The 27,252-nt window shown below is 47.4% G+C and overlaps 2 protein-coding genes across 2 annotated transcripts in view; both read right to left on the bottom strand.

Moving 5' to 3' along the window:
- Window positions 1-10,129, bottom strand: part of LOC105862683 (sodium/potassium-transporting ATPase subunit alpha-4) — a 37,379-nt gene extending 27,250 nt beyond the window's left edge. The window contains exons 1-6 of the mRNA XM_012749178.3: window positions 6,788-10,129; window positions 6,525-6,584; window positions 3,952-4,155; window positions 3,227-3,340; window positions 1,142-1,276; window positions 781-898 (exon numbers count right to left, since the gene is read on the bottom strand). Coding sequence (XP_012604632.2) covers window positions 781-898; window positions 1,142-1,276; window positions 3,227-3,340; window positions 3,952-4,155; window positions 6,525-6,584; window positions 6,788-6,931 — 775 coding nt within the window. The 5' untranslated portion in view covers window positions 6,932-10,129. The remainder of the gene's footprint in view (window positions 1-780; window positions 899-1,141; window positions 1,277-3,226; window positions 3,341-3,951; window positions 4,156-6,524; window positions 6,585-6,787) is intronic.
- Window positions 10,130-13,492: 3,363 nt separating this feature from the next.
- The window catches only part of LOC105862687 (sodium/potassium-transporting ATPase subunit alpha-2), a 27,734-nt gene continuing 13,974 nt past the window's right edge, over window positions 13,493-27,252 (bottom strand). The window contains exons 12-23 of the mRNA XM_012749181.2: window positions 26,586-26,775; window positions 26,277-26,452; window positions 22,411-22,547; window positions 21,818-21,968; window positions 21,540-21,708; window positions 21,160-21,314; window positions 20,783-20,906; window positions 20,458-20,603; window positions 20,121-20,251; window positions 17,181-17,282; window positions 16,936-17,027; window positions 13,493-15,537 (exon numbers count right to left, since the gene is read on the bottom strand). Of these exons, the coding sequence (XP_012604635.1) occupies window positions 15,509-15,537; window positions 16,936-17,027; window positions 17,181-17,282; window positions 20,121-20,251; window positions 20,458-20,603; window positions 20,783-20,906; window positions 21,160-21,314; window positions 21,540-21,708; window positions 21,818-21,968; window positions 22,411-22,547; window positions 26,277-26,452; window positions 26,586-26,775 (1,602 nt within the window). The 3' untranslated portion in view covers window positions 13,493-15,508. The remainder of the gene's footprint in view (window positions 15,538-16,935; window positions 17,028-17,180; window positions 17,283-20,120; window positions 20,252-20,457; window positions 20,604-20,782; window positions 20,907-21,159; window positions 21,315-21,539; window positions 21,709-21,817; window positions 21,969-22,410; window positions 22,548-26,276; window positions 26,453-26,585; window positions 26,776-27,252) is intronic.

Here is a 27,252-nt window from a genome sequence, read left to right as displayed (position 1 = left end):
CCCTGAAAATAAGCCCTAGCGTGTCTTCTTGAGGAAAAATAAATATAAGACCCTGTCTTATTTTCGGGAAAAGACAGTATATATACTTTTTTTTTTTTTTTTTTTTTGTAGAGATGGGCACTTGCTAGTTACCCAGGCTGGTCTCAAACTCCTGGCCTCAAGTGATCCTCCCTCCTTGTTCTCCTAAAGCACTGGGATTACAGGTGTTAGTCACCATACCTGGCCCCTTGATATTACTTTGGCTAGAAGCACCTCCCTGTTAAATGATGTTCTAGGTTCTAGGAGCAAAGCTAAAGTTTGAGTGGCAAAGTCTAAGTGGCACGTCTGGTAACTCAGATTTCCAATGCCAATATCCTCTCTTGGAGAGAGGACTCGTTAGAAGTTTGGGTTTACCTTAGCAAAAGAATGACATAGCAGGGCTGAATAATTTTCCTGTGATTTGTGCCATTTTCAGCTCATAGAGCATAGTCCATTCACTCTCTAGAATAATAGCTAACAATTATAGGTCACTTACAGTGTATTAGGCCTTGTGCTGAACATTTTATACATATTATCTCAAGCCACACAAAAATCTATGGGATAACTTTTAGTATCATCATTGCGCAAATGTGGAAATGGTGGCTTTGACCTTTCACCAAATGACATACAGTTCATGGTGATGAAGAGCATAGACTATTTACTAGCTCTTACCTACCCCACTAGTTTTAGAAGATAATCATTGAAATCGTTCTGTTTTGGTCCATACTTTTGAATCTATGCTACTTATGATGCGATATTCACCTTCTACACAGTTGGTGGAAAAGAAGCAGATGTTTCGGGTCTCCAGAGGGTTCTCATTGGTGAAATCAGGGCATCGGGACTGAGGCTCTGACTCCCCAGTCAAGGATGAGTTGTCTACCTGGGATGGGAGAGAGGATGGGTCATAAGGTGAGCATGGGGAAAAAGGCAGATTCATTTATAAAGACAACATAACTTTATCTGTTATCACCATCACTGACATACAGAGAGAAGCAAATTTACACACCACCACCTTGCTCTCTCCAACAAATTTGCGCTTGTAACTTCTCAAAGTTCTGAATAGGTCCCTACTTGCCTCAAGACCATGCTTGGCATGATCCCATAGCTTTCCACATCGCCTTACCTTACATCCCTGTGCAGAGATAAGCCGGAGGTCAGCAGGGATTCGGTCTCCACCCTTCACTTCCACCACGTCTCCCAACACCACATTTTGCACATCAACCTGTATCTTCTCTCCACCTCGAATTACCAGAGCTTGCTATGGGAGGATAGTGCAGGGTCATTTCCAACACTTTCTTCTTCCCCCATCCTACTCCTAGCCTACACTCTCCTATTCCTAGGCTCCTTACTTCTTACTCCTCTTTCTTACTGTCACCCATCACATCATTCTCGAAAGTGTCTTTGGCAGACTGCAAATTCCTATCGTGGATGTCTTCAGGGCCCTTTGCAATGTGACTTTGGTGCTGTTCAGATTAAAAGGTAGGGGTCTATCTCTCCACTCCTAAGCCTAAGCTTGGCCATGGGACTTGCTTTGGACCATAGAACATTAGCAAATGTGATGCAAGCAGAGTTTTAAAAAGTGCTTTCATGTTGGGGCTTTCCCTATTGTTATTGGGCACCCTTCTACCTCCATAGGTACAGGCCAGATCAGCCTCCTGGAAGAAGAGAGATCAAGAAGAGAAGGCCCCAGCTGTCACAGTCATCTCAGCCGAGGCCCCAGACCTGTGAATGAAGTTGTCTCCGACCATCCAGCACCAACTCAGCTCAGCTCAGGCCAGAACAACAGCCTAGCCAGAGGATTGTGAGAAAGAGAATGTTTGTTGTTTTAAGCCACTAAGCTTTGGGTGGTTTGTTAGGTAGCAAAAGCTAACAGATAATCTCTAAGTTCCTAGTTCAAAACCACCGAAGCACTTTGTCCCAAAACTCTTGCCTAAGGAAAGAATTAGGTTATTTTGATGCCAAAGGAGGAAGAGAATCCTGGGCTATAATGCTAGAACTTGATCTTTGGGAAACTTTGGAGCACATTCCTTTCCAAGTTTCCAGCCTAAGAAACCCTATACTGTCATGTTTTTTCCAGGTACCTTTAAAAAACTTTTAATTAAAAAATAATTTTAAGGCCGGGCGCTGTGGCTCACGCCTGTAATCCTAGCTCTTGGGAGGCCGAGGCGGGCGGATTGCTCAAGGTCAGGAGTTCAAAACCAGCCTGAGCAAGAGCGAGACCCCGTCTCTACTATAAATAGAAAGAAATTAATTGGCCAACTGATATATATATAAAAAAATTAGCCGGGCATGGTGGCGCATGCCTGTAGTCCCAGCTACTCGGGAGGCTGAGGCAGAAGGATCACTCAAGCCCAGGAGTTTGAGGTTGCTGTGAGCTAGGCTGACGCCACGGCACTCACTCTAGCCTGGACAACAAAGCGAGACTCTGTCTCAAAAAATAATAATAATAATAATAATAATTTTAGACTTTCAGAAAAGTTACAAGAATAAAAATAATACCAAAAACATCCATATAACCTCTACCCAGTTTTGCCTATTAACATTTCACCCTATTTGTTTTATCACTTGTTCTGTTTCTATGTGTGTGTGTATAATTTTTCCCCTGAACTATTTGAGAGTAAGCTACACACATCATGATCTTCTGTCTTAAATATTTCAGTGTGCATTTCCCAATAATAAGATATTCTCTTAAACACAATACAGTTATCAGTTTCAGTAAGTTTCACATTGATATAATACTTTAATCTACTGTCTGTATTCCAGTTTTGTCAATTGACCTAATATATTCTTTAAAGTGTTATTTTCCCCTCTGAGACAGAATAAGGTCCAGGGCCAGGTACTACAGTTAGTTTACATGTCTCGTTAGCCTCCTTTACTCTGGAACATTCCCACAGCTGTTTTTTGTCTTTGATGTCATTGACATTGGAAGAATCCAGCCTCCCCACCAACACTTGCCTTTCTAAAAAAAAGAATGTTCTCATTTGAGGTTTGTATGGTGCTTCTTCATGAGATTCAGATTATTCCCTCCAGACAAGACTACTTCATACGTTATGTTGTGTCTTTTTCAGGGTTTCACAGCTTTTCCAGGTACTTTTAAGGCCTTATCAACAGCCGTACTCAGCTCACTCTTTGTAGGAGATAATTTTCTATGGGAATTTGAAATTGTGTATTTGGCCACGTTCTGCACCTCCTCCCACACCAACCCTACCTGTGGCACCATGTTCTTAAAAGACTCCATGATCTTGGAGCTCTTGGTCTCCTGGAAATATGAGAAGCAGCCAGTGATGATCACCACGATGGCTAGTATGCCTCCCAGGTACAGCTAGAGTGGGGAAAGAAAGCGTTTGTCAGTGGTTCCATCTCTTCCTCTTCATCCTCAGAAAATCACCTTGCAAGGGTAACAGCAGTTTCTCTAGGTGTAAGAAACCATAGGACTCCATAGGACTGAGTTGGCAAGCAGAGGGAGTTCAGAAGAATCTGAGACTGGGCCAGCTCTCTTGGCTTCCTGGTGAAGGAACCCTGAGCTATGGTGAGCAGTCAGCCAAATTCCTAAGTCAGAGAAGACCTATATCTTTCTCTCCAGGAAGGCTGTTCATGGGGTGGGGAGTGGATGGTGAGGGAGACCAGGAGGAAGGAGATAAAGAGGTTAAAATTGTGGGGAAGAGAAAGGGATTGCAAAATGTTCTGATGATCAATTGGGAAGATCATCAAAGGAAAGCAAGTTTCTGGGGGAAATCCTGTATTCCAAGGAGCTGAACCAGTAGCTTTCTGGATAAAAGGAGAGGGGAACCAGAATGGACCAAGGGCTCTCTTAGAAAGTGATGGGAGTTATAGGGGTTTGGGCCAGAGGACTTCAGAGCCAGAGGACTGCTGAGCAGAAGAGCAATGGGCTGAGCAGAGACTGGGCTGCCAGTATTAGTTGAAAAGACTCACATTATCTTTCATAACTTCCTCATGGTAATTACTTTGGATGCCATAGGCCAAGAAGCAGAGACCAGAACCAGTCCATAGTAGGAGGGAGAAGCCACCAAACAGTTGTTTACAGAATTTGATCCATTCTGGAGAGGTAGGAGGTGGAGTAAGTGTATTGGGTCCATCTCGAATCAGGATTTCGTTTGCCTTTTCGGGGCTATGGCCCTGTGTGGAGAAGAAATAGGGATGAATAGAGAGTTGTGAAAAGAGAAGCAGCTATAGCAAAGGGAACCTACTATTTACAGCCCCAGGAAGGGTCTAGAAACCAAAGAAGCTCTCTGAAGGTCAGTCTGGAAGTTCTTTTTTTTTTTTTCAGACAGAGTCTCGCTTTGTTGCCCAGGCTAGAGTGAGTGCTGTGGCATCAGCCTAGCTCACAGCAACCTCAAACTCCTGGGCTCAGGCAATCCTGCCTCAGCCTCCTGAATAGCTGGGACTACAAGCATGTGCCACCATGCCCAGCTAATTTTTTCTATATATATTAGTTGGCCAATTAATTTCTTTCTATTTATAGTAGAGACGGGGTCTCACTCTTGCTCAGGCTGGTTTCGAACTCCTGACCTCGAGCAATCCGCCCGCCTTGGCCTCCCAGAGTGCTAGGATTACAGTCGTGAGCCACCTTGCTGGCTTGGAAGTTCTTTCTAGATAAGGTGAAATTTAAAATTTGCATTATACAAGGGATATCATTTAGCTTGAGAAAATAGGAAGGGTTTTTTGTTTGTTTGTTTGTTTGTTCGTTTGTTTATGGATTGATTCACAAACCTTTTTGAACTTGAGCACCTCTCTTGAGGCCTGGTACTGTGGTAAGGTGCTGAGGCTAACAGCATGAATAAGAATAGTCCCTGTCCTGCTTAAGGAGCACTAGTGGGGAGATGAATATATTCAGATAATTATAATGTGCAGGGCCAATGCAATGATGAGATGTAACACATAATGTTTATAACATATTGATACCCACACTTAGACTCTCCAACTTGGAATAAGATCTAGTGTTTGGCAGCATAATAGGGTGACTATAGTTAACAATAATTGGCCGGGCACAGTGGCTCCGGCATGTAATCCTAGCACTCTGGGAGGCAGAGGCAGGAAGATAGCTTGAGCTCAGGAGTTTGAGACCAGCCTGAGCAAGAGTGAGACCCCATTCTCTACCAAAAATAGTAAAAATTAGCCAGGCATGGTGGCACATGCTTGTATAGCCCCAGCTTCTCGGGAGGCTGAGGCAGAAGGATTGCTTGAGCCCAGGAGTTTGGGGTTGCTGTGAGCTAGGCTGACGCCACGGCACTCTAGCCTGGGTGACAGAGTGAGACTGTCTCAAAAAACGAAAAAAACCCATCCCAATAATTGATTGTATATTTTAAAATAACTAGAGGAGTGGATTTGGAATGTTCCCACCACAAATAAATGATAAATATTTGAAGTGATGGATATCCCAATTACCCTAATTTGATCATTACACATTTTATGCTTATGTCAAAATATCACATGTACCCCATAAATATGTATAATAATTATGTATCCATAAAAAATGCTAAACAAATAGGCTGGCTCATGCCTGTAATCTCAGCACTTTGGGAGGCCGAGGTGAGAAGATCGCTGAGGCCAGGAGTTTAAGGCAGCCTGGGCAATCTAACAGGACCCCGCCTCTACAGTTAAAAAAAAAAAAAGCAAAAGCAAAAAAAAAAAACAACTAAAGACATGAATGCATGGATTCTCATTCTAGTCTTGTGCACAGTGTCTAGTCTTGTGCACAATTTTAAATAAAATTGATAGTGGAATAGAACCTACCAATTCCCATTGGCCACTCCCCAACCTCACCCTGAAACACACAAGGGGTCCTGAGACTCTTTTAGGGGGTCTACAAGATCAGTTTTTCTACTCACAGTAAACCATCACTTACCCTTTTTCACTCTCATTCTCTTAACTCGTAGGGTAGAATTTTCCAAAGACTACATGACACAATACTGCACAGGAAAGTATGAGAATCCAGCTATCTTCTATTAAAAAGCTAGACATTTAAGAGGTTTACAGAAATGCAAGATGCTACTAATTTTTTTGTTTTGAAAAATATAGTTGTCTGTCCAATGTATTATTTATGCTAACATATAATGAGTTTATTCTTGTTATTTTAAAACAAGTTGGGAAATACTTTTCACATTTCTCAATTTTAGTTTTTAATATGGTAAATATGGATAGATGTTAACCTATCCATATCCATTTGCTTATGTAACGTACATAAGCAAAAGTTCTTTTGGATCTTTGATAAGTAATGAGTGTAAAGGGGTCCTAAGGACAAGAAGCTTGAGAAGCACTGCCCTAAAGCGTTCTTATTCTCTTATCTAGCTCAGCTTTCTTTGGGGTCATTACCATTGTCATCTTTTTCTAGGTAATGTCCTGTGCTACTTGTCTAGGCAGAGGGTGGAAGGTAAAACTTTGGGCTCGAAGTTAAGGGGCTACATTTTTAGCTCTACTTTTTGTCCTGGCAGCCTCAAAGTCAGAGTGGGAGACCCTCTGCCTCCCTCAGGGAGATCCTTACTCACCGTTGTCAGGTCCACGGAATACTTAGCGCTCAGCTCTTCCAAAGTTAATTTGTGATCATCCTGAGGGGACAGTAGAGTCACTGAGGGAGAGGTGGTGACCCCAGGTCATTTCCAGGGAGAGAGGGAGAAACATCCTGGAGGAGGGAGATGGCTTTGGCCTGGGTGGTTAATTCTCAAGGGAAGATGTTAAAAGACACTTAAGTTGAAGGTTGAGCAGTGTTTTCAGAGGGCAGTTTGTCAGTCCCTGTTTGGGGTGTTCTTACCATAGCCACTTCCTTCTTCAGTTCCTCAATGTCTGCCTTTTTTCTTTTCCTCCTCATCTTTTTTGTCTTATTTTCCTTTTTAGGTGTTGTGCTTGGGTTCTGCCCTTGAGGAGCCCCTGTCTCTTTCCCCCCGCCAAGCCCCATAGTTATTCCTGGATATAGCTGACCCAGCTAAACTGGTAGGAAGAAAGCCAAGACAGTGAGGGGGGAGGGGGAGGAGTGGGAGGAAAGAGGGGCAGAGAAGGAAGCAGGGCGGTGGGCAGAGGGAAATGGCAGGTCAGGTGGTAGAGGTGCAAAAGGGGGAGGCGAGGAGGAGGAGGAAGAGTCTGGAGTGAGGAGTGAGAAGAGCCTGAAGCTGAAGAGCAAGGGCCTCAGGAAACTAGAGGGTATGACATGCCTAAGTGATAAAGATGCCACAGGGTGCTCGGCAGGTGGCAAATGCAGTGGGAGCTGGAGGCAGAGTGAGCATCAGGGGCACTGGGAGCCCCCCCAGCCCCAGGCCCTGTGAACCATGGCAACCATGGCAACCGCCCAGGTCTGGCCTCACAAAGGCCTCAAGAAAGTTCTAACCAAGAATCCAGAAGTCTCAGTCTTTGGTGTTGAGGATGACTGGAGCAGGCACTGCTACAGAGAGAATTTCAGTCTGAGGACAAAACTAGAACAAGGCCCTTGTGTAGTCCTACGGACTTCTGACACTTAGAGGTACCCCAGATAGCTGGCAAAAAATAAAGCATGTACTCTGTGTGTGAGCATGCTTTTTAGTGAGGCACACTTCACCAACAGTGCATTAGATCTTGTAATTTTAGGAGACCAGCCAGCAGAATAGATCAGATCTTGGGCTTTGGAATCAGTCCTGGGTTTGAGTCCTGGCCCCTCAGCTTGCCAGCTCTGTGGCTTTGGACAAGTTACCTAACCTCTCTGTGCCTCTCTTATCTTTAAATGGGGTACTGTACACCTTGTATGGTGGCAAGAGTAAGAATTAAAGTGAGGTGCTCTACATAAAGCACAGTGTCTGACATATACAGTGTGCATGCAATAAATAGCTTGAATTCAGTATTAGTAGTTTTATTTGTGGTTTAATGTGCAGCTTTTCTCAGTGAGAGTAAAAATATGCATTTCCATGTGCTACCACTGTATTTCCTCATTTTAAAATGATGTATTTTCTCCTCCACTCACTTTCTCTGGCATCTCACTAGATGCTTGGACTGTATTAACTGTGTATGTTTTACGTGTAAATTATACTCTACCTTTTTCCAAGAAGGATCAGAGGCATCTATCTATTTCCATCAATCATTTATGTATTTTTTCAATCATACATGTCACAGACATTTGCCTTTTCTATTGTTTGATATTTATTTAATTTCATTTTGGTTGGGCATGCTTCTTTAAAAATATGATTATCTCTAAAAACATACATCTTGGTGCTGATGCAATCCTCCTTCAATATTCAGAAATAGAAATGTTCCCTTCCCAGCTGGGATAAATGATAGTCTATTTCTTTAATAGATTGGACTTTTCTTCTCTATTAAAAATGCATAAGGGGGAAACTGAAGGTCCTTACTCTCCCTCCCTCCAGACTCAGAGTCCCCACTGCTGCAGTTACTGCTATCAACAATGTGCTGTGTGTCCTTCCAGTCTTTCTTCTGTTTATACAAAGAGATATCTAAAAGAAGATATTTAAAAATTTTTGTGCAATCATTCAACTCTCATTTATCAACCTGTCATGTACATAAAACTTATTTTTTTCAGTGGCTGCAAGGTATTCTATCTTCTGTCTTGAACGTGATCTATTATCATTCCCCACTACAATGGATTTATAAGGTATTTTCAACCATTAGAAACGTTGCTACAGTGTCATCCTTATATAGAGGTATCTTTAGGCCCTTAAGCTTCTATTTCTGTAGAATCGATTCCTATTGCTGAATCATAGGGTACACCCGTTTAAAATCATAAAAGACTCTGCCAATTTCTCTTTGGAAGAGCTTTATCCATAGATCTATGTCCCCAAAATAAGATGCAAGAAGGACCACTCTACACACCTTTGATTACACTGAATGACTTTGATGCTTTACAGTTTTGCCATTATAATCAGTGAACTTTGGTATCCAGTAGTTTTATTTTGCATTTCTTTATTGTCTATGTGAGCATTTTCTCTTATGTTTGTTTATTGGCTTTCTGGACTTTATATTTCTTTTTGTGAATTGTCCTTCTTATCGTTTGCCCAATTTCCTTTGTTTTCTTTTTTATATTGATTTATAGGAACTTCTTGCCATACACATTACAAATATTTTCTCTTAGTCTTTGTGTTTAATGTAGGTCACAGAATTCTTAAGAATAAAGTTAGAATTAAGGTTAAAATGGCTAAGTTCATCTCTGCATCATCTATATGACAACACTTAGCCTAAGCTTGCACATGGGAGGTTCCCAAAAGCAAATTTATGGAAATAAAATCCATTGAAATTATTTTTGGAAACTCCATTTTGTTGCACGGATCTTAGCTCAAAAGTCCACCTCTTCGGAAAGATCTTCACAGATTGCCAAATTCAAAGTAGCCCCTCCGACCCCAGCCCTCTATCACTTATGGTCTTCACAGCACTTTTCACCCTCTGAAATTATCCTATTTATCTGTTGACTTGTCTGGTTGACTTATTGCCTTGTTGACTTGTTGTCTGATTCTCCATGACCCTAGGGACCTTTCCTGGCTTATTCGTGGCTGTATACTTAACTCCTGAAATAGTGCTTGGCACAGAGCAGCTGGTCCACAAATAGTTCCTGAACTGATGTTGAATGAATGATGGGTCTTCAGGTTTGAGCTTAATGTTAAAAGGTTTTGATGATCGTCACTTTGGTCTGATAAGTTTTAAAATCTTTTGGGGTAAATATGCTAGCATCACAGTTATCTATTCATTTCCTTTATAATTACTTACAAAAAAATCCTGAGATTCTTGCCTGATTACTCTTGCAGCTGAATGTCACCACCAACATGTCATGTTTTATAAAAATATAGTGAAGATTTTAATTGATATTGGATTGACTCTTTTATAGTAACTTATTTTTATCTTTACTACCTTCTGTCTTCCCAAATGGCAGTTGTTTAGCTCTCCATGTATTCATATTTTTCTTTATTTCTCTCATTGTGCTTTTAAGTTTTCTTTAATAAATACTATATGCTGCACATACTAAATCTTGAGTGTAATTTGTTTTGGTTCTATTGTAAATAGAAGCTCTTCGTGCTATGTTTTCTATCTCCCTAATATCTAGGGATACATTTGATTTTTAAAAACTGATACTTTGCAACTTGTAACTTTGAACTCATTGCTTCTTGGATTTTTTTTTTGTTACGCTGCCGTTGCTTTGTTTTAGTTTTTTTTTGACAGGGTCTCACTCTGTCACCCTCGCTAGAGTGCAGTGGCATCATCACAGCTCACAGCAACCCCAAACTCCTGGACTCAAGTGATCCTCCTGCCTCAGCCACCTGAGTAGCTGGTACTACAGGTGCATGCCACCAAACCTAGCTAATTGTTTCTATTTTTGGTAGAAACAGGGCCTCCCTCTTGCTCAGGCTGGTCTTGAACTCCTGACCTCAAGTGATCCTCCCACCTTAGCCTCCCAGTGTACTAGGATTACAGGTGTGAGCCACCACACCCAGCCAAGTCATGTTCTTTAAAAAGCTTTTATTTATTTAGACCTTTTAAATATAAACTCCTTATTTAGGATTTCAAATGTTCTTGCTATTTTTTTTTTTTTTTTTGAGACAGAGTCTCGCTTTATTGCCCAGGCTAGAGTGAGTGCCGTGGTGTCAGCCTAGCTCACAGCAACCTCAAACTCCTGGGCTCAAGCAAACCTCCTGCCTCAGCCTCCCAAGTAGCTGGGACTACAGGCATGCGCCACCATGCCCGGCTAATTTTTTCTATATATATTAGTTGGCCAATTATTTCTTTCTATTTATAGTAGAGATGGGGTCTTGCTGTTGCTCAGGCTGGTTTTGAACTCCTGACCTCAAACAATCCACCCACCTCGGCCTCCCAGAGTGCTAGGATTACAGGCGTGAGCCACCACGCCCAACCCTTGCTATTATTTTTGTTATAGTTAATGTTCTATTAATTTTCTAGACTTACCACATCTCTTCTTTTCTTCTTTGAACATAATTACATTTTCTGATATGCTTTTTCCTCCAAGATTTTAATCAGTAATAGATGTTGAATTTTACTGATAGCCTTCTCAATATCTTTCAAAATGATTATGTAATCATTTTTCTAGTTAATGTTAGTTGTTAGTAACATTTTCCTTGTAATATACTATCTTTGCTTTCCATTATTTGGTAGTAGTCAAATTATTATCTACATTAATTATTAAATTTATCAAGAGTACTTGTCTCATAAAAGAGTCTAGGCAACACAAAATTATTTTCTATATTCTAACACATTTTAAATAATACAAGGATATTCTTTGAGGAATTTGGAAAAAATTCTCCATTGGATCTACTGAAGCCAAGGATGTTTCTGAAACAATTATTTTGTATTAAATGTCTTCCTTTGATATTGATCTAATCACTTTCTTCCTAGTCTTTGCTGCATTCTTAGCATTGTGAATATCTAGTATCTGTCTTTGATATAGTATCACATTTCCTATTCTGTACATAAAAAGAAAATACCATGTAAATCTTCCTGCCTAGGTCAGAAATTGGCCTTAGCTTCTCAAGTTACATCCAATAGGAAGATTCTCTCCCCTTGCAGATTGTTGAATCTCTTTGGATCTTCTTTCTGAGACAGTGTCTCACTCTGTTGCCCGGGTAGAGTGCCATGGCGTCAGCCTAGCTCACAACAACCTCAACCTCTGGGCTCAAGTGATCCTCCTGCCTCAGCCTCCCAAGTAGCTGGGACTACAGGCACGTGCCACCATGCCCGGCTAATTTTTTTTCTATTTTTAGTTGTTTGGCTAATTTCTTTCTATTATAGTAGAGACAGGGTCTCGCTCTTGCTCAGGCTGGTCTCGAACTCCTGAGCTCAAGCAATCCTCATGCCTCAGCCTCCCAGAGTGCTAGGATTACAGGCTAGATCTTTAGTCTTAACCCCCTCCTGGGTCTTTAAGATCATGTCTTCTCCCTTTCTCTGGTTCCAATCCATGGGTCTGTCCAGCTCCTACTGCTCAAATGTACACGACTTTCTGGCTCCCTTCGCAGCCTCCCAGTCTGCTACACCACTGGGCTAATCAGGCTCTCTCTGTGCCCACAAGCTTCTGTTTCTGCGGGAGCCAAGTGTGGCATGGTGGTTACGAGGGCTGGCCCTGGAGTCGGACTGACCTAGGTTTGACTCCTGCTTCTGAGGCTTACTACCTTTGAAACTTTGAACACATAATTTAACCTTTCTGAGCCTTGGTTTTCTCGTCTGTAAATTGGGGATAGTCTCCATCTTACTGTGAGGATACTTTCAGTTACCCAACAAATATTTATTAATTGCCTAACGTGTGTCAGACGCTGTATTAGATGCTAAGGATAAAGACGTTGAACAGGCCGGGCGCGGTGGCTCACGCCTGTAATCCTAGCACTCTGGGAGGCCAAGGCGGGCGGATTGCTCGAGGTCAGGAGTTCAAAACCAGCCTGAGCAAGAGTGAGACCCCATCCCTACTATAAATAGAAATAAATTAATTGGCCAACTAATATATACAGGAAAAATTAGCCGGGCATGGTGGCGCATGCCTGTAGTCCCAGCTACTCGGGAGGCTGAGGCAGGAGGATTGCTTGAGCCCAGGAGTTTGAGGTTGCTGTGAGCTAGGCTGACGCCATGGCACTCACTCTAGCCTGGGCAACAAAGCAAGACTCTGTCTCAAAAAAAAAAAAACGTTGAACAAAAGAAAAAGAATCCCTGTCTTCATGGAACTTACTCTGGAGGAATCAAACAAACAAAAAGTATAAATAAACAAACAAAAAATATATATATTTGAATTATGTGTATATGGTTTTATATATTATGTCCATCTATCTAAATTTGAGGTAGTAAGTATTTATGAATAAAAGAGAATGGAGAAGAGGGGTATCAGGAGTGTTATTTTATTTGAGATGCTCTGTGATGGCCTGGCTGACGAGGTGATGTTGATGTGCCATTTCTGGCACACAAGTGTCCCTCCCTACTTACTGCCTGTTACATTCTGTCCATGAAGGTTTCCGATGGCTACACTCAGGTGAATTTCCAGGATTGCATCCACTTTACACCCATCCCTAAAGACAGCATCCAGAGCAGGGTTCTGCATGCAGTACAGACTGGTATTAATAATTAGTGGTGACTCTCAGGGCCCTCAGCCTGTTGTCTCCTTCCCCCACCCTGTCAGGATGAGAGTGGCCTGATTTGGATCTGGAACAGAAAGAGCAGAAGTGGTCCTGAGGATTTGGGCCCCCATAGACTCACAGGCCCTCCCCTGGAGGTTTGTCTGGGACAAACCTTCGTGGCTCCTGGGATGGGATCAGCCATGGGGAGGAAGGCCCTATTTTCTTCTAGGTTATTTTGCAACTAGACTTCTTCTCCTCTGGCTTTCTCCACTGGCATCATCTGCTCCCAGATCCCTCCCCTCCTAACCCTGACACTTGCCCTCCTTTTGCTGCATAAGCCAACAAGCCAAGTTCTGCCAAGTTTTGCCACAGCACACATCTCAATACTACAATTTAGGAGGGAGGCAAGTATAAAGTATGGAAATCTGAATTATGAAAGATTTCTTTTTTTCCATAGAGAAACGCAACTTTATTATTTTCAAGTACATATGCAGTGCCTCAAACTAACATTTTACAAAAGGTCACCAGTAAAGACCCTGTAGATGTTTCTTTAACAGATACTTGAGGATTGATGATAATTAGCCCATGCACTCACTACTTCTAAATGGATATTTCTAAAGTGCCTGAAAGATATTGTTTTAGATAGACTAAATATGCCACCCCAGCAATATGGTTTATGCTCTTAATTTACTAAACAAATATCATTTTTTGATTGTGCAAAGATAAACTTTTGTCCACAGGTAATAATCTCAAATTAATGGGGCCCAAGTTAATATGGTCTCCCATTTGGATTTCCAAGCCCATGGCAATGACTCACTTACTTTTAGGTACTTCTGATAAAGCAAAATTCCAGTGTAATGAAATAATAGCCCTTGGGATTATTTATGGGCCTGACCTAATGTTTGTCTTTTGTGCTTCCTTCCTTTCCACCTTAGATCTTCCATTTCCTTAGATGTCTCTCTCACTTGCATGGCTCACCTACGTCTCTGCACAGGGCATTCCCAGTGCCTTCTAAGCCAGGCTTAGAGAATGGGAAGAGCTGCCTGAGGGGCAAAAATATTAGGTGGGGAGGAAGTAAAGGAAAGAAAAGTATCTCCTTTAGGAAACTGAAACCAACTTCCCATCTCAAGGGAAAAGGGTACAATGATCATGGTGTGAAGGACATTTGCCTGGAGGAACAGCCCTGCCACCTGAGGTCAAGGAAAAGTCTCCTAATGTTTTCCCTCTTGTTGTCCAAAGGATCTGACTATGTTCATGACCTAAGCTGATTCTGCATGTCCCTGGAAGATGGGAAGGTTCTGGGAACTTCTCCACCCCAATTCCAGCCAATGGCCAGGGAATTCCTTTCCCAGGGCTGGCTTGGCAGTGCCCAGGAATGACGCAGGTTCAACAACATGGACATGAGAGGGAAAGGGGTGGGAGGGGCTGGGAAAGAACTGGCAGCTGTCCCCCTCGGAACAGCATGGAGCTTCCGAGGACCTAGTATTGCAAAGGGTGGGGTGTTCCTAAGCACATGTAATGGAGAGAGCTAGAGCTTCTGTGACCTCTGGGCCTCACGGACCAAGAGGACCACTAACCCAGGATCAGTGGGGAACTCCCTGGTGCACGACTGTGGCATCTCCGTGAAGCTCCCTAGATTGCCTTCTGGTCCTGCCTCTGTTACTCTGATGAGATCTGAATTTGGTTCTGCTCGTAGTGTTCTAAAAGGGCAGGACATAGAGCTGGAGCCCACGACGTCTATCTGGAGACTCAAGGCATGTTAAATGTCTTGTTCGTGGTGCTATCTCTCTCCTTTCCTGTCTCTCCTCCTCCAGCCAGCCCTACCCCAACCTCCCACCCGTCTACCCAGCTCTCCTCTCCAGGTCCCTAAGCAGCTGTGACTGGGAGAGAAGCAGCTTCTGCTACCAGCTTCCCTTTCTGGCCTCTGGCTCTCGCACTCACCAGAGGAGCCTTTTGTGATTTCAAGGTCTGAGGAGAAAAGCAATGGGACTGAGCTGGGCAGACAGCTAACCAGGGGTGAAAGTGGGAAGCAGAGTGAGGCTGGGGAGATAGAAGGACACTTGGTGATCCTAGAGGCTTTTCTTTTCCCTGCCTTTGGATGTTGATCTGTTACAGTAGGAAGTAGGGGTGAAGGGATAGGGGATGGGGAGGGGTGGGGTAACCTTCAATTCATTAGAAAAAAGTAGACAACGTGGTGGAGTGGGATGTAAAAGGGTCTAGGGAGGGGCCCTAACATGTAGTGTCTAGTCTGATCATTCACAGTCAGGTCAACGGGGCAATCACCCCGAGCTTATTCACCCTCTCTCTGCAACTTAGCCTGCTGAGTTGCCTCATTGCCTCTTCCAAAATCTTCCCCCAAAATACCACCCCAGTTTTTCCATCCCTCTCCATCAGCATCCCCATAACACCTCCAGAGCTCCCCATCTTTTCCGTGCCTGGTTCTTCTTCCAGTGGGCTCAGTAGTAGGTCTCCTTCTCCACCCAGCCTGTTAGAGAGATTGGGAATGGGGGTTGTAGCGTAAGCTTCAGAGGAGGCAAGAGATCAATCTCCTAGGGGCTCAGGTGGCTGAGCCAGGAGCCAGAAGGCTGGTAAAGGGCGTTGAGGGAGGCAGCTACAAAAAGGTGATGGGAATTGCAAAGCTACGGAAACAACCCAAGTGCCCATCAATTCATGAGTGGATTAATAAAATGTGGTACATGTATACTATGGAATACTACTCAGCTTTAAGAAACAATGGCGATATAGCACCTCTTGTATATCCCTGGATACAGCTGGAACCCATTCTACTAAGTGAAGTATCTCAAGAATGGAAAAACCAGCACCACATGTACTCACCAGCAAATTGGTATTAACAGATCAACACCTAAGTGGACATATAGGAGTAACATTTACCGGGTGTGGAAGGGTGGGAGGGGGAGGAGGGGATGGGTATATACAACCACAATGAGTAAGATGTGCAATGTTTGGGGGATGGACAGATTTGAAGCTCTTACTCAAAGGGGGAGGGGGGCATGGGCAATATAAGTAACCTTAACACTTGTACCCCCATAATATGCTAAAAAAAATGATGGGGCTGGGGGCAGATCCAGTGAGCTGGGTCAGGGATTAGAGGAAAGGAGGAGCCATTAGGGGAGACTTGTATTTAGGTCAGTGGAGGGTGGGCCTAGAGTAGGCCAGGGGGAAAAAATGCAAATGCCCCCAGGGCCTCTTCAAGCGACAAATGAGTGTCTAAGGGAGCAGCTGTCCATTGCTGCCGTGTAGAAATGTGGCCACGGGGTTGACAGCTCTTCCTAGTTTTCAGAAGAAGTCAAATTCAGATTTTATGTGAAAGCACCTAAAGTTTAGATATTGGGCTAAAAACCCACACATGCACAAAATATTGGGCAGGTCAAAGCATACAATATCCACGGACTGTATTTGGTCTGTAGGCTATCCCTTTTTAACCTTTAGTAAGTAATCCAAAACACTTGTTGGGAAAAAAAACAACTTGTTGGTTATGCCTGGAATCAGGAGGCCTGGGTTCTAGCGGTAGTTCTGCTACTCCTTGCTTTATGGCCATGAACAAAAATAAATTCACCTCCTCCCTTTGTCTGTAAAATATGGAGGTGGACTATATAACCTCGAAGGGCCCTTCGAATTCTGATGTTCTGTGGGTTTAGTGGAAGGTAGAATTATGAGTTAGGTGGGACTTGGAATCCGAGAGGAAGAACAGGTTCAAAAGGGTCGGGGCTCCTGGGACCCGGGAGCACAGGATCTGAGGGTGCTGAGGACCAGGAGCAGCGATCACAGTGGGAGTGGGCTGTGGGGTTGGAACCCTGCAGGGGCAGCTAGCGGTGGGGCGTTGGACTTTATGGGGGTTAGGGTGGAGTGTGGAGGGGCTTACCACCAGGATATCGCCGCAGGATGAGCTTTCGGACCTCATCATAGATGAAGATGAGGAGGCTGTAGGGGAAGGCACAGAACCACCAAGTGACCCTAAAAGCAACGGAGGAGAGTGTCAGGAGCATCGGAGGTTAGCACGGCCGGCCATCACATGAAACAGGATTCAAGCCAATCAGAACTTGGAGCCTGGAAGGGGCTCAGGGCTGCCTGTGCCACTCACGTGGGCTGCCCTGAAGAGACACTCACTTGAGCGGGTACATGCGGAGGGCCACACCCATGCCCGGGCAGTAAGAGAGGAAAGCAGCCAATGCCGTCTCCTCCAAGAGCCCAAAAATCAGGATCTTGTTCCTGGAAAGACAAAGAGAGGAGGGTAGGTAGTATTTGAAGGGGAGTTGAGGAGGGAGAGATCTAGGGACATCTCTGGGAGAGGAAAGGGAAGAGGAGAAAAGAAATGTGAGGGAAGGGCTGTAAATGACGTCGTCCTATGTCCTCTTCCAGCATCCTCTACTCTACTCTGTGTAACCAAGGAAAGATGTTATTTTATTTTTCTGCTTACTGAGTTTTCCTGCAAACGTCGTCTGTTACACATATATCCATTCATTGAACAGTCATTTCTATGTAATAGTGAGTACTAACTGGTGAGCACACAAGCGCACAGAGAGAAGTAAGACTCAGTGGAAAGCAACCAGCGGGGAGGGAGGAGGAGGGGAGAGGAATAAACCGACCTAATGGGCATTATGAACACTACCTGGGTGACGGGCACACCTATAGCCAGGACTGGAGCAGTACAAAAAAGACCCATGTAACCTAAAACATTTGTACACCTTTAATGTTTTGAAATTTAAAAGATAATAAAAGTATTTGTTTCCATGTGTGGGGTGACGTGCTGGATCCTGGAGATGCGGTGATCAACGTGGGGCCTGCCCTCTCGCCACTTATAATCTTGTCATTGCTCCAGGCACGTGGCTTGTGAAAGTGTCATCTCCCCAGCAAGATGCTTTGGGAGCTCCTTCACTGCAGGGCCCCTGGATGTCTCCTACACTTCCTGGTGGTTGGTTGTTCATCCCAGATATTTAATGAAGAAGAGCATGTTTGCAAAGTACTTAGTTACAGGGGAAGCTCACTCTGCAGTAAGAGGTTAATATATGTGTTTACCATATCAGAATTGAAAAGCAGGACAGAATGGGGTCCTGAGGGCAGTTTCTGCAGTCAGACAGGTGGGGTCCTTTCCCAGTTCTGCTATTTACTAGCTTTGCCTTGTAAGCACTGTTTAACTTCTCTGAGCCTCATGGTCCTTCTCTGTAAAATGGAGATTTTACCTTTATATATTAGGATTGTTGGGAATATTATGGGAGATAATGTGTGAAAAGCTCTGGAATATGAAAAGTGCTCGGCCATATTATCACTTGACCTTTTATATTCTTTTTATTTATATATTTATTTATTTTAGAGATGGAGGGGTCTCACTTTTGCTCAGGCTGGTCTTGAACTCCTGACCTCAAGCAATCCTCCCACCTTGGCTTCCCAGGGTGCTAGGATTATAGGCGTGAGCCACTGTGCCGGCCTTTCTTTATATTCTTATACATAGCACCTCTTTAAGGAGCCAGCGGTGCCCACACTTTTCACTCACTAAGCACCCCTCTTATTTTTCTTCTATAAAAGCCACATTTTAATTGATCTTTGTCTCTCAAGCTACATTGTTTAATAAGTAATGAATATATTTCCCTATTTAAAATGAATTAGAAGTATTTATGGCTTCCAAACAGAACTGTGGATCAGCGTGTGATCGTTATACTATATATGTGTTCTTGGCTTTTGCCTAAGAAACGCATATTATTAATAGTAAGCCTAGTAGCCTCTCATAGGTCAGCACTTGATTTCCATAAAGCTTTTCGAAATAATCCAAATCGTATGTCTGAGGATCTCCCAGTGGCTCAGGGACCTAAGATGAGGCCTGGTGGTCTGAGGCTGCCTCTGGCCAGGTGACTTGTTGGTATTCGTTCTCCTTCTCTGTGCCCAGCCTGGCTTTCATTTTGTCCCTTTCCCATTTGCCTATCAGATGGGCTGGACTTGGCCAGTTTTCCTGTGTTCTCACCTTCCGGTGTCACCCCTGCACTGCATAGTAAGTCCCAGGCACAAACTTGTGCCCGACTTCTTAGATTCTCTGCTCCTTGCTCTCTTCTAACTGCATTTTCCCCAGTAATGTTTTTAGCTTACTGGAATCTCCTTCCTTCATGTTACCTTTATTTATTTAAAAGAGTTTCCACTTTCCTCCTCCTAGGATCTTAAGTGCTGTTAACTTCACCAGGGGTTTGGCATCTCCCAGCCCCCAACCCCGGCTCCAACTAAGAAATTGTGGCAGAGCTCATTTGGGGTACCGTGGCTATTGTTTACAGCAGGAGAAAAATAAAGAGAACTGGCACGATACCTTCAGCGCTCACCCACCATCCGTGCTAGAATCGCAAAGGAATTACTGACTACCTAACAGGTGCCAGGCCTGTGACAGGTGAGCCACCACAATGTGAAGTACTAGCCGAGCGCCTGGGCTTTAGAGATAGACCTGGGTGAACCCTGCCCATCTGGGTGACCTAAGGCATGTCATTTAACACTCCGTGGGGCCTCTTGTCCGTGCAGTGTAAACAATAACACCCACCTCGTAGAGCTATTGTGAGGTTACACACAGCGAGTGTGAGGTTAGGCACTTGGCGCGGTGCCTGGCAGATCGTAACTCCCACTCCAGGGAGGCACGGAGCCTGCCCGCCGGCCGCCACGGCGCGAGTGCTGCATGCTAGGCTGCCTGCGGTGGGCCGGGCTGGGGTGGGGGCCCAGAAAACTCCGGACTTAGGGCTGGGCAAGGATGGGGGTGGGTGGCACTCGAGAGATGGGGAAAGCAAGGAAAGGAGGAAGGAAAGAAGGCAGGAGAGATGAAAAGGAAGGAAGGTGGAAGGAGATGATAACAAAAGCACATTGGAGCACAATTAGAACTCATTAGAAATATGCATGTCATTTCTTCCTCTGCTTTTGTCTGTTTCAAACCTGGCTGTGGATGTACGGCCGGATAGTTAAACTCGCAGATCTGGGCCGGGGGTGAGGCGACCGCAGCTGGAAGCCTGGCCTGTGTGGGCTGGCGAGTGCACGCAGAGCACTGCCTGGGTGGAGGGTGCTCGTGGTGGGGGGGACACTCACTTCATGCCCTGCTGGAAGACCGAGTTGCGGCGGGTCTTGCAGATGATGAGGTCAGCCCACTGCACGACCACGATGCTGGCAAAGAAGGCCGTGTGGCACGTGAACTCCACCACCTTGCGCTGCTCGTAGGTCTGGGGGAGGGCGGGCAGAGAGTGGCAAGAATGTCCAAGGAGAGGGTAGGACCAGAGTGTAGCATGGTTTCAGGGCAGTTGTTAAACCCTGGGCACCGACTCCATCCTCAGCCCCCATCCCAGGCGGCCACTACTGGCCATTCCTGCCAGGCATTTAGCACCCCTCCTTCACACACGTGCGTGGGCATTTACGCAGCGCCGCTCACCCACTCCTGCCCATAGCTGTCCTCCAGGTCGTTCATGGTCCGGTCATCCCAGTCGAGGCGGATTCCCAGCAGCCGTGACGGCAGGAAACCGTTCTCCGCCAGGATTACGAAGTAGGTGAAGAAGCCACCCAGCGCCTGGATCATCCCTGTGGGTAGTGGATAGAAGGCAGGGCGCGGGTCAGAGAAGGAAGCGGCGGGCCGGCCTTCAGCACCTGAGGTGGAGTCCCTGACCCCGGGGGCTGGCTCCTGTCCTGGAATTTTGCTTGGGGCTTATCCCTTGGACCCTCCTCTGGGGGTCCCCTCCGAGCCCCAGGGCTGGGCGCACCGATCTGTCCGTAGGCCATGCTGATGAGCCGCTCATTCACCAGCTTGTCCGTCTGGGGGTTTCGGGGCTGCCGCTTCATGATGTCACTCTCAGCTGCCTCGTAGGCCAAGGAGATGGCAGGGACCTGTGTGGGGCGGGCATGGGAAGGGGAGGGAATTCGAAGGGGGTGACAGAAGCAGTGGAGCGTCTTTGACACAATTCAACAAGCACTGATTGAGACCCTGTCTTCTTCCAGGCCCGTGCTTGTCTTCTCTGTAACCACCACAGCCTGGTCAGCTGCCCCCCCCCCCCCGTCCCCTCTCCCTCCCTCCTCTGCCCCTCCCCCACTGTGCCCACATGGCTGCCTCGCCTGTCCCCTTGTCCGCCTCTGGGCTCACCATGTCTGTGCCCAGGTCGATGCAGAGGATGGTCACCGTGCCCAGGGGCAGGGGGATATTGATGATGATGAACAGCAGGAAGGGGGTGATCTCAGGGATGTTGCTGGTCAGGGTGTAGGCGATGGATTTCTTCAGGTTGTCAAAGATCAGGCGGCCTGCGGGGAGGTTCTGAGGGCATCAGGGAGGTCACAGGGACCCCTCCCCACCCCCAGCCCCAGGAGCGTGGCTGCCCGTTTTCCTGGGAGAGGAAGAGTTGGTGTTTGAGGGAAGCTGAAAGCAGGTGGGGCTGCCTGGAGTCCCGGGTGACTCTTCAGCTGGGGTGGGGGCAAGGGACGCGGTGCACAGCGGCAGACGCAACCCAGCCCTTGCAGTCTGCTCACCCTCCTCCACCCCTGTGACGATGGAGGCAAAGTTGTCGTCCAGCAGGATCATGTCGGCTGCCTGCTTAGAGACGTCAGAGCCAGAGATGCCCATGGCGATGCCGATGTCAGCCTTCTTCAATGCAGGGGAGTCGTTCACCCCGTCCCCCGTCACAGCCACGATGGCTCCCTGGGGAGAGGACGCAGCCAGTGCTCCAGGGTGAAGCCCCGCCCAAGCCCAGCTCCTTCCCTGTCCCTGCCTCCCCATCCCTGCCACCGTCCGCCTTGGCGGTGCTCACCTGCCTCTGACACCCCTCCACGATGATGAGCTTCTGCTGAGGGGACGTCCGGGCAAAGACGATCTCCGTGTGGTTCTTGAGGATCTCGTCCAGCTGCTCCGACGTCATGTCCTTCAGGTCAGAGCCGTGCACCACGCACGCCTTGGCTTCCCTGGGAAGGGGCAGAGGGCTGAGTCCTCTCCCCACCACCCGGCTGCAGCCTCCCTGCTTAGCCGGCGGCGCCCCGCAGCTCATGGCTCCAGGTCTCTCCGGGGAAGCGGCGCTAGACCCTCACCGCGCCGCAGCACAGCCGTAAGTGCCGTGTGCGAGGCCCGGGTAGTTCCTTCACACGCACGCCACGCCTACGGCAGCCCCGCCATGCTCTAGCGAGAGAATGGGGCTCGGGCAGGTACCATGGTGTCTCCACGGTCACACAGCTGGCCAGTGGCACAGCCTGGGCACAAACTTAGGACCGAGGAACCAGTCACAGAAGTGTCAGAGGCAGGGCCCAGAAAGGTCCCAGAGATGCAGTCCAGATACCCCCAGGGGACACGCCAGCCTTCTAGGGGTGGGGAGGTGTCAATGGGGGCAGGGGCATCCTGCACAGGCCTCACCTGGGGTTGACTTGACTCACAGGGATGTTGAGCCGGGCAGCGATGTCCTCCACAGTCTCGTTGCCCTCCGATATGATGCCCACGCCTTTGGCGATGGCCTTGGCGGTGATAGGGTGGTCCCCTGTCACCATGATCACCTAGCAGAGGGGGCAGAGAGGAAGGAAAGCAGTGTTATAGCTGTCCTCCCCATTCCTTTCCCAGTGTCAAGAACAGCTAGACTTCGAGATGGCTGGGCTGGGCGTCCCAGCCAAGATAACAGAAGTGTGTGTGTGTGTGTGTGTGTGTGTGTGTGTGTGTGTGTGTGTATGTGTGTGTGTCTGTGTGTGTGTATTCAGGTGGGTGGGTGAGGAAGAGAGACAATGACAGTTATGTTATATTCAGGGGATCGAAGATGTTAGCATAAGTGGAGGAAGGTGTTCATGACAGAAAAACAAGTTAATGATGGTCCCTTGGAAAAGGATGATTTAGGAGATTTTTTTTAAGAGTTTGGATTTCAAGGGATTCAAGACAGTCAGAGCTGGAAGGACCCTTTAACAGCCCCTTCGTTTTACAGATGAGGAAACGAAGACTTAGAGAGGGCCTACGATTTGCTCAAGGTCACAGGGCCCCGGAGCTGGGACCTGATGTTCCGAGCATCTACCACGATCACTGCGGCAATCTAACTGGACAAGCAGGGGACAGATGGTCACAGCGCGCCTGCCTTCACTGCCTTACTCATCCGCCCCTGGCATCCGGCCTGGCGCGCCCCACCAAGGATGACGTTTATTTTGTCGTTGCAGCGTGAATGGAGTTGGGACGGGGCAGGTGGCCGGCACTGCCAGTTGAGAGGCATTATGAGCACTGGGCGATCAGAGCTGGGTTAGAGCAGCATTTGCATGCGTGGGTTTTGGGGACAAATCCCACAGTGCTGGAAAGGAAGCCCCTTCAGGCCCCACTGCCTTCTCTCCACCCCCACCACTCCACTGAAACTGCCCCCAAACGCCACATGGGCCTCCAAATCGAAAAATGAAAGTGCCCTTTTGGTCTTCACCCTACTTGACCCTCTGAGGCATTCGCCACTGTTGACTAACTCTCCTTGAAACCCCAGCCTCCCCTGGCTTCCGCGGACTCCTTCCCTCCTGGTCCCCGCCGCCTCTGGGTGGCAGCCTAGTGGAATGGAGGAAGCACTGGCTCTGAGACCAGACTTCAAACATTGACCTTGTCCAGCTACCGTGCCTTAGGCCAGTCACTTCACCAAGTCTCAGCACAACGGAGAAGGCGATTCCTGCTGTTCCAGGTGGTCATGAAGATTACATGGCGTTAGGTGAATGCCCAATCAACGTTAGCCGTGTCCTTCCTCCCTCTCCCCTCCTCACCGCTTCCCCTTCCCGCACTTGCCCCTAAACGTTGGTGTGGCCCTAGGTTTCATTCTCCTCCCTTTCCTTGACCCATGTTCTCATCCTGGGCAATATAGTAAAATATACTAGTAAGAACTTACTTTGCACCCTTGTGCTGCTGAGATTCAGATCTCACGTCCTGACCCTCGTTCAGGCTCTAAGCCATATTCCAGCTTTCCCTGGAACATCTCTCCCAGGATGTCTTATATGTGCCTCAAACTTAAGGTCAAAATTGAACTCATGGCCCAGCGAGGTGGCTCACGCCTGTAATCTTAGCACTCTGGGAAGCTGAGGCGGGCGGAGTGCTCAAGGTCAGGAGTTCGAAACCAGCCTGAGCAAGAGTGAGACCCTGTCTCTACTATAAATAGAAATAAATTAATTAGCCAACTAATATATATAGAAAAAATTAGTCGGGCATGGTGGCGCATGCCTGTAGTCCCAGCTACTCGGGAGGCTGAGGCAGTAGGATTGCTTGAGCCCAGGAGTTTGAGGTTGCTGTGAGCTAAGCTGATGCCACAGCACTCAATCTACCTTGGTTAACAAAGTGAGACTCTGTCTCAAAAAAAAAAAAAAAAAATTGAACTCATGATCTTGATTCCCATCACCTCCACCAAGCCTGTTCCTCCACTCCCTACCTTAGATACTATCCATTCTCTCCTATCTCTTTCTCACCCCCTCGTTTCCACTTTGGCCAAGTTCACAAAACGTTTCTCAAATACGACTTTCCCCCTCCACTCCCGTTGTTGCTGCCCTGGTTCAGGTTCTCATCCCTTGTCTGAACTATGCAGTGGCCTCCTAACCTGACTTCGGTTCTTCCCCGAATCCAGTCCCTCCTCCATCCAGGGAACCTCCTGAAAGCTAGACCTGCTCCATGACCCCCTAGGCTCTCTGTGGCCTGCAGAATAAAGCCCAACCCGGCATTTAAGCCAGGGTCCTTCTAACGGGCCCTGACCCAGCTGGTCCCCTGGTGCACTTCGCCACCGGCCCCGCCAGCCCACACACATGCGCCATATAGCCGAGCTGTGTCAGGGTACACGCTGTTCCCCCGCCCTCGCTGCCTTACAGAACACGCCTCAGTCTTCAAAGCCCAGATCAAATATCATCCCCTCCGTCAAACCCGATCCAATTCCCGGAGGCAGAATTAACTGCTCTTTGAGTGGAGGTCCTTTGGCCGAGCCTGGTCACGGCGAGAGCACGGAGCAGGAGGAGCGTGGGCTTTCCAGGCAAGCAGGCCAGGCTTCGCATCCCAGGCCGCCTCTTACCGGCAGTTTTATTTTGAAAGAGCTACTTACCCACTCCCGGCTTTGGTTTGTCTTTAAATGGGGATAGTGATGCCTACCTTGGAGACAGTGGTTATGGGGTTCAGAAATCACAATTATACACAGCACCAAGTCCTCTGGTGTGGCGGGTAAGAAATAGCAGACTGCCTTGGTTCAAATCCTGGCTCTACGCTTTACTAGCTGTGTGGCCTTGGGCATCTTACTTTGTGCCTCAGTTTCCCTCTCTGTAAAAAAGGGAAAATACTAGTGCTTACTCATTGGGTTGTTTTGAATATTAAATGAGACCAGACAGGTTTAGAGCTTAGTATTCTAAGCCTGATTTATATGTAAGTTCAAAAACATAATTGACTGTTTTTATCATTAGAGTATCTGCCCCATAATAGGTACTGAATTGCCCTATGATGATTGTTCTACATCTGTTTAATTGTAAGGACGTCTGTTTCCTCTGAGCTATCATGAGGTGTGGGTGCCAGGCCCTGTGTCTTGTTCCCCAGTGCCTTGTCTTTGTATTCCCAGTGCCTACTACAGTACCTGGCCCTCAGTAGACAGGCGGCCTTCAATCAATTTGGCAATAGGTGAGATGTTGCTAAAAGGAGAGCAAACTGGAAAGAGTTGTATCTGGGAAATGGGAAAGTAAGCTCCAAGATGGGAAGAATTTTTGTCTGCTTGTTAACTCCAGCACTTTGCATGGTGCCTTGTACACAGTTGGTAAACAATAACTATTTGCTAAATGAAAAACAAACATAGCACAGAGAAGGGAGTGGCCAGTGAGAAGCCATTGCAGTCGGACAAGAGAGCTGGGGGAGGCGTGCTTGGGTGGGAGGTGGTCTGTGGGCTTCCGGGCTGAGCCAGTGGGGGCAGACAAGCGCCTGCTGATCCCACCGCAAATGGATAGAGAGAGTGGCAGAAGCTGGGAAGGGGAGGACAACCAGGCCTCCAAGACAGGGTGCCGAATCATGCGTGAAATCAGATGGGAAGGATGCGCATGCATATGGGACATATGTGCCAGGGAGGGAGAGGATGGACGCGGGAAGTGGCCACTCTGAGCGAAAGCGAGGAGGGTGAGAGCTCCAAGGCAGGGGTGGACCTTTCCTTGCAGATGGACAGCTTCTCCTCTGAGTCAGTGGGAAGGAGGCCACGGGTGGCCTGCGTCTCTGCCGTCCCTCGACCTTTGGCATGAGGGAGGCGAGGACGGAGGGGAGGCCAGTACCTTGATGCCTGCACTTCGGCACTTGCCCACAGCATCTGGCACAGCAGCCCGGGGAGGGTCGATCATAGACATGAGCCCCACAAAGCACAGCTTCTCTGTGGGAAAGTTCAGCTCATCCGTGTCGAACTTGAAACCCCGAGGAAACTTTCCAGAGGGCAGATTCAGCTGGCAGAACCCTGAAGTGGGGCAGAAGGGAGGCGTGAGAAGAGCAGAGTGGCTGCCTGGAAGCCCCCAGAGCCCCCCACCCCAGGGATGCCACCAAGGCGTGGGCGTCCCCTTCTCAGCCCTGCCCCTGCTCCTGCCCCTCACCCAGCACTCGCTCGCCCAGGCCCCCCAGCTCCATGTAGGCATTTTGGAAGGCGTCCTGCATCTCCTTGTCGAGAGGGATCTCCTTGCCCTGCACCAGGATGGTGGAGCACCGGTCCAGGATGCGCTCCGGGGCCCCCTTCATCACCAGCACGTGGCTCTGGGGGCTGTCTTCCCGCTCGTGGATGGACAGCTAGAGAGAGGACAGGCGATTACAGAGAGGACCGTACTTTGTCTCGGTAGCTCCAGCGCTCAGCTACTGATACAGACCAGTGGCTGGTAAGGAATCCACCCTTAATAAAATAGCCTCCATCCTTCAAAGATGGTCAACAAAGGGAGAGTCTCCATGTGTGGAGGGGGTTTGGGACCTCACAGTCCCAACTCTTGGAACCTGAGAGTCGCCACCATAGGACAGATATTAAGATCAGCAAAGACAGGCACTGTGCTAGTGGCTGGGCATCCCTCACTGCCACACCGGCCTCAGGCGGCTGTGGCTCATGCAGAACACAGCTGAGACTGCATTCTGGGCGTTTAGCAGGTGCCTAAAGGCCGAGGGATGACAGAAGGGAGTTACAGAAGTGCGTTTCAGCTGGATGGGATGGGCCAGTTGGAGGGCTAGGCCAGAGGATGGGGGCTGTGGGGAGGAGAGCGGAGGGTGACGGGCTGCAGG

This window comes from Microcebus murinus, chromosome 2 (genome assembly GCF_040939455.1).
Source record: "Microcebus murinus isolate Inina chromosome 2, M.murinus_Inina_mat1.0, whole genome shotgun sequence".
In the NCBI taxonomy this organism is placed as follows: Eukaryota; Metazoa; Chordata; class Mammalia; order Primates; family Cheirogaleidae; genus Microcebus; species Microcebus murinus.
Note: the sequence above shows the minus strand (reverse complement) of the source record. Positions and strands in the feature narration are given on the sequence as shown.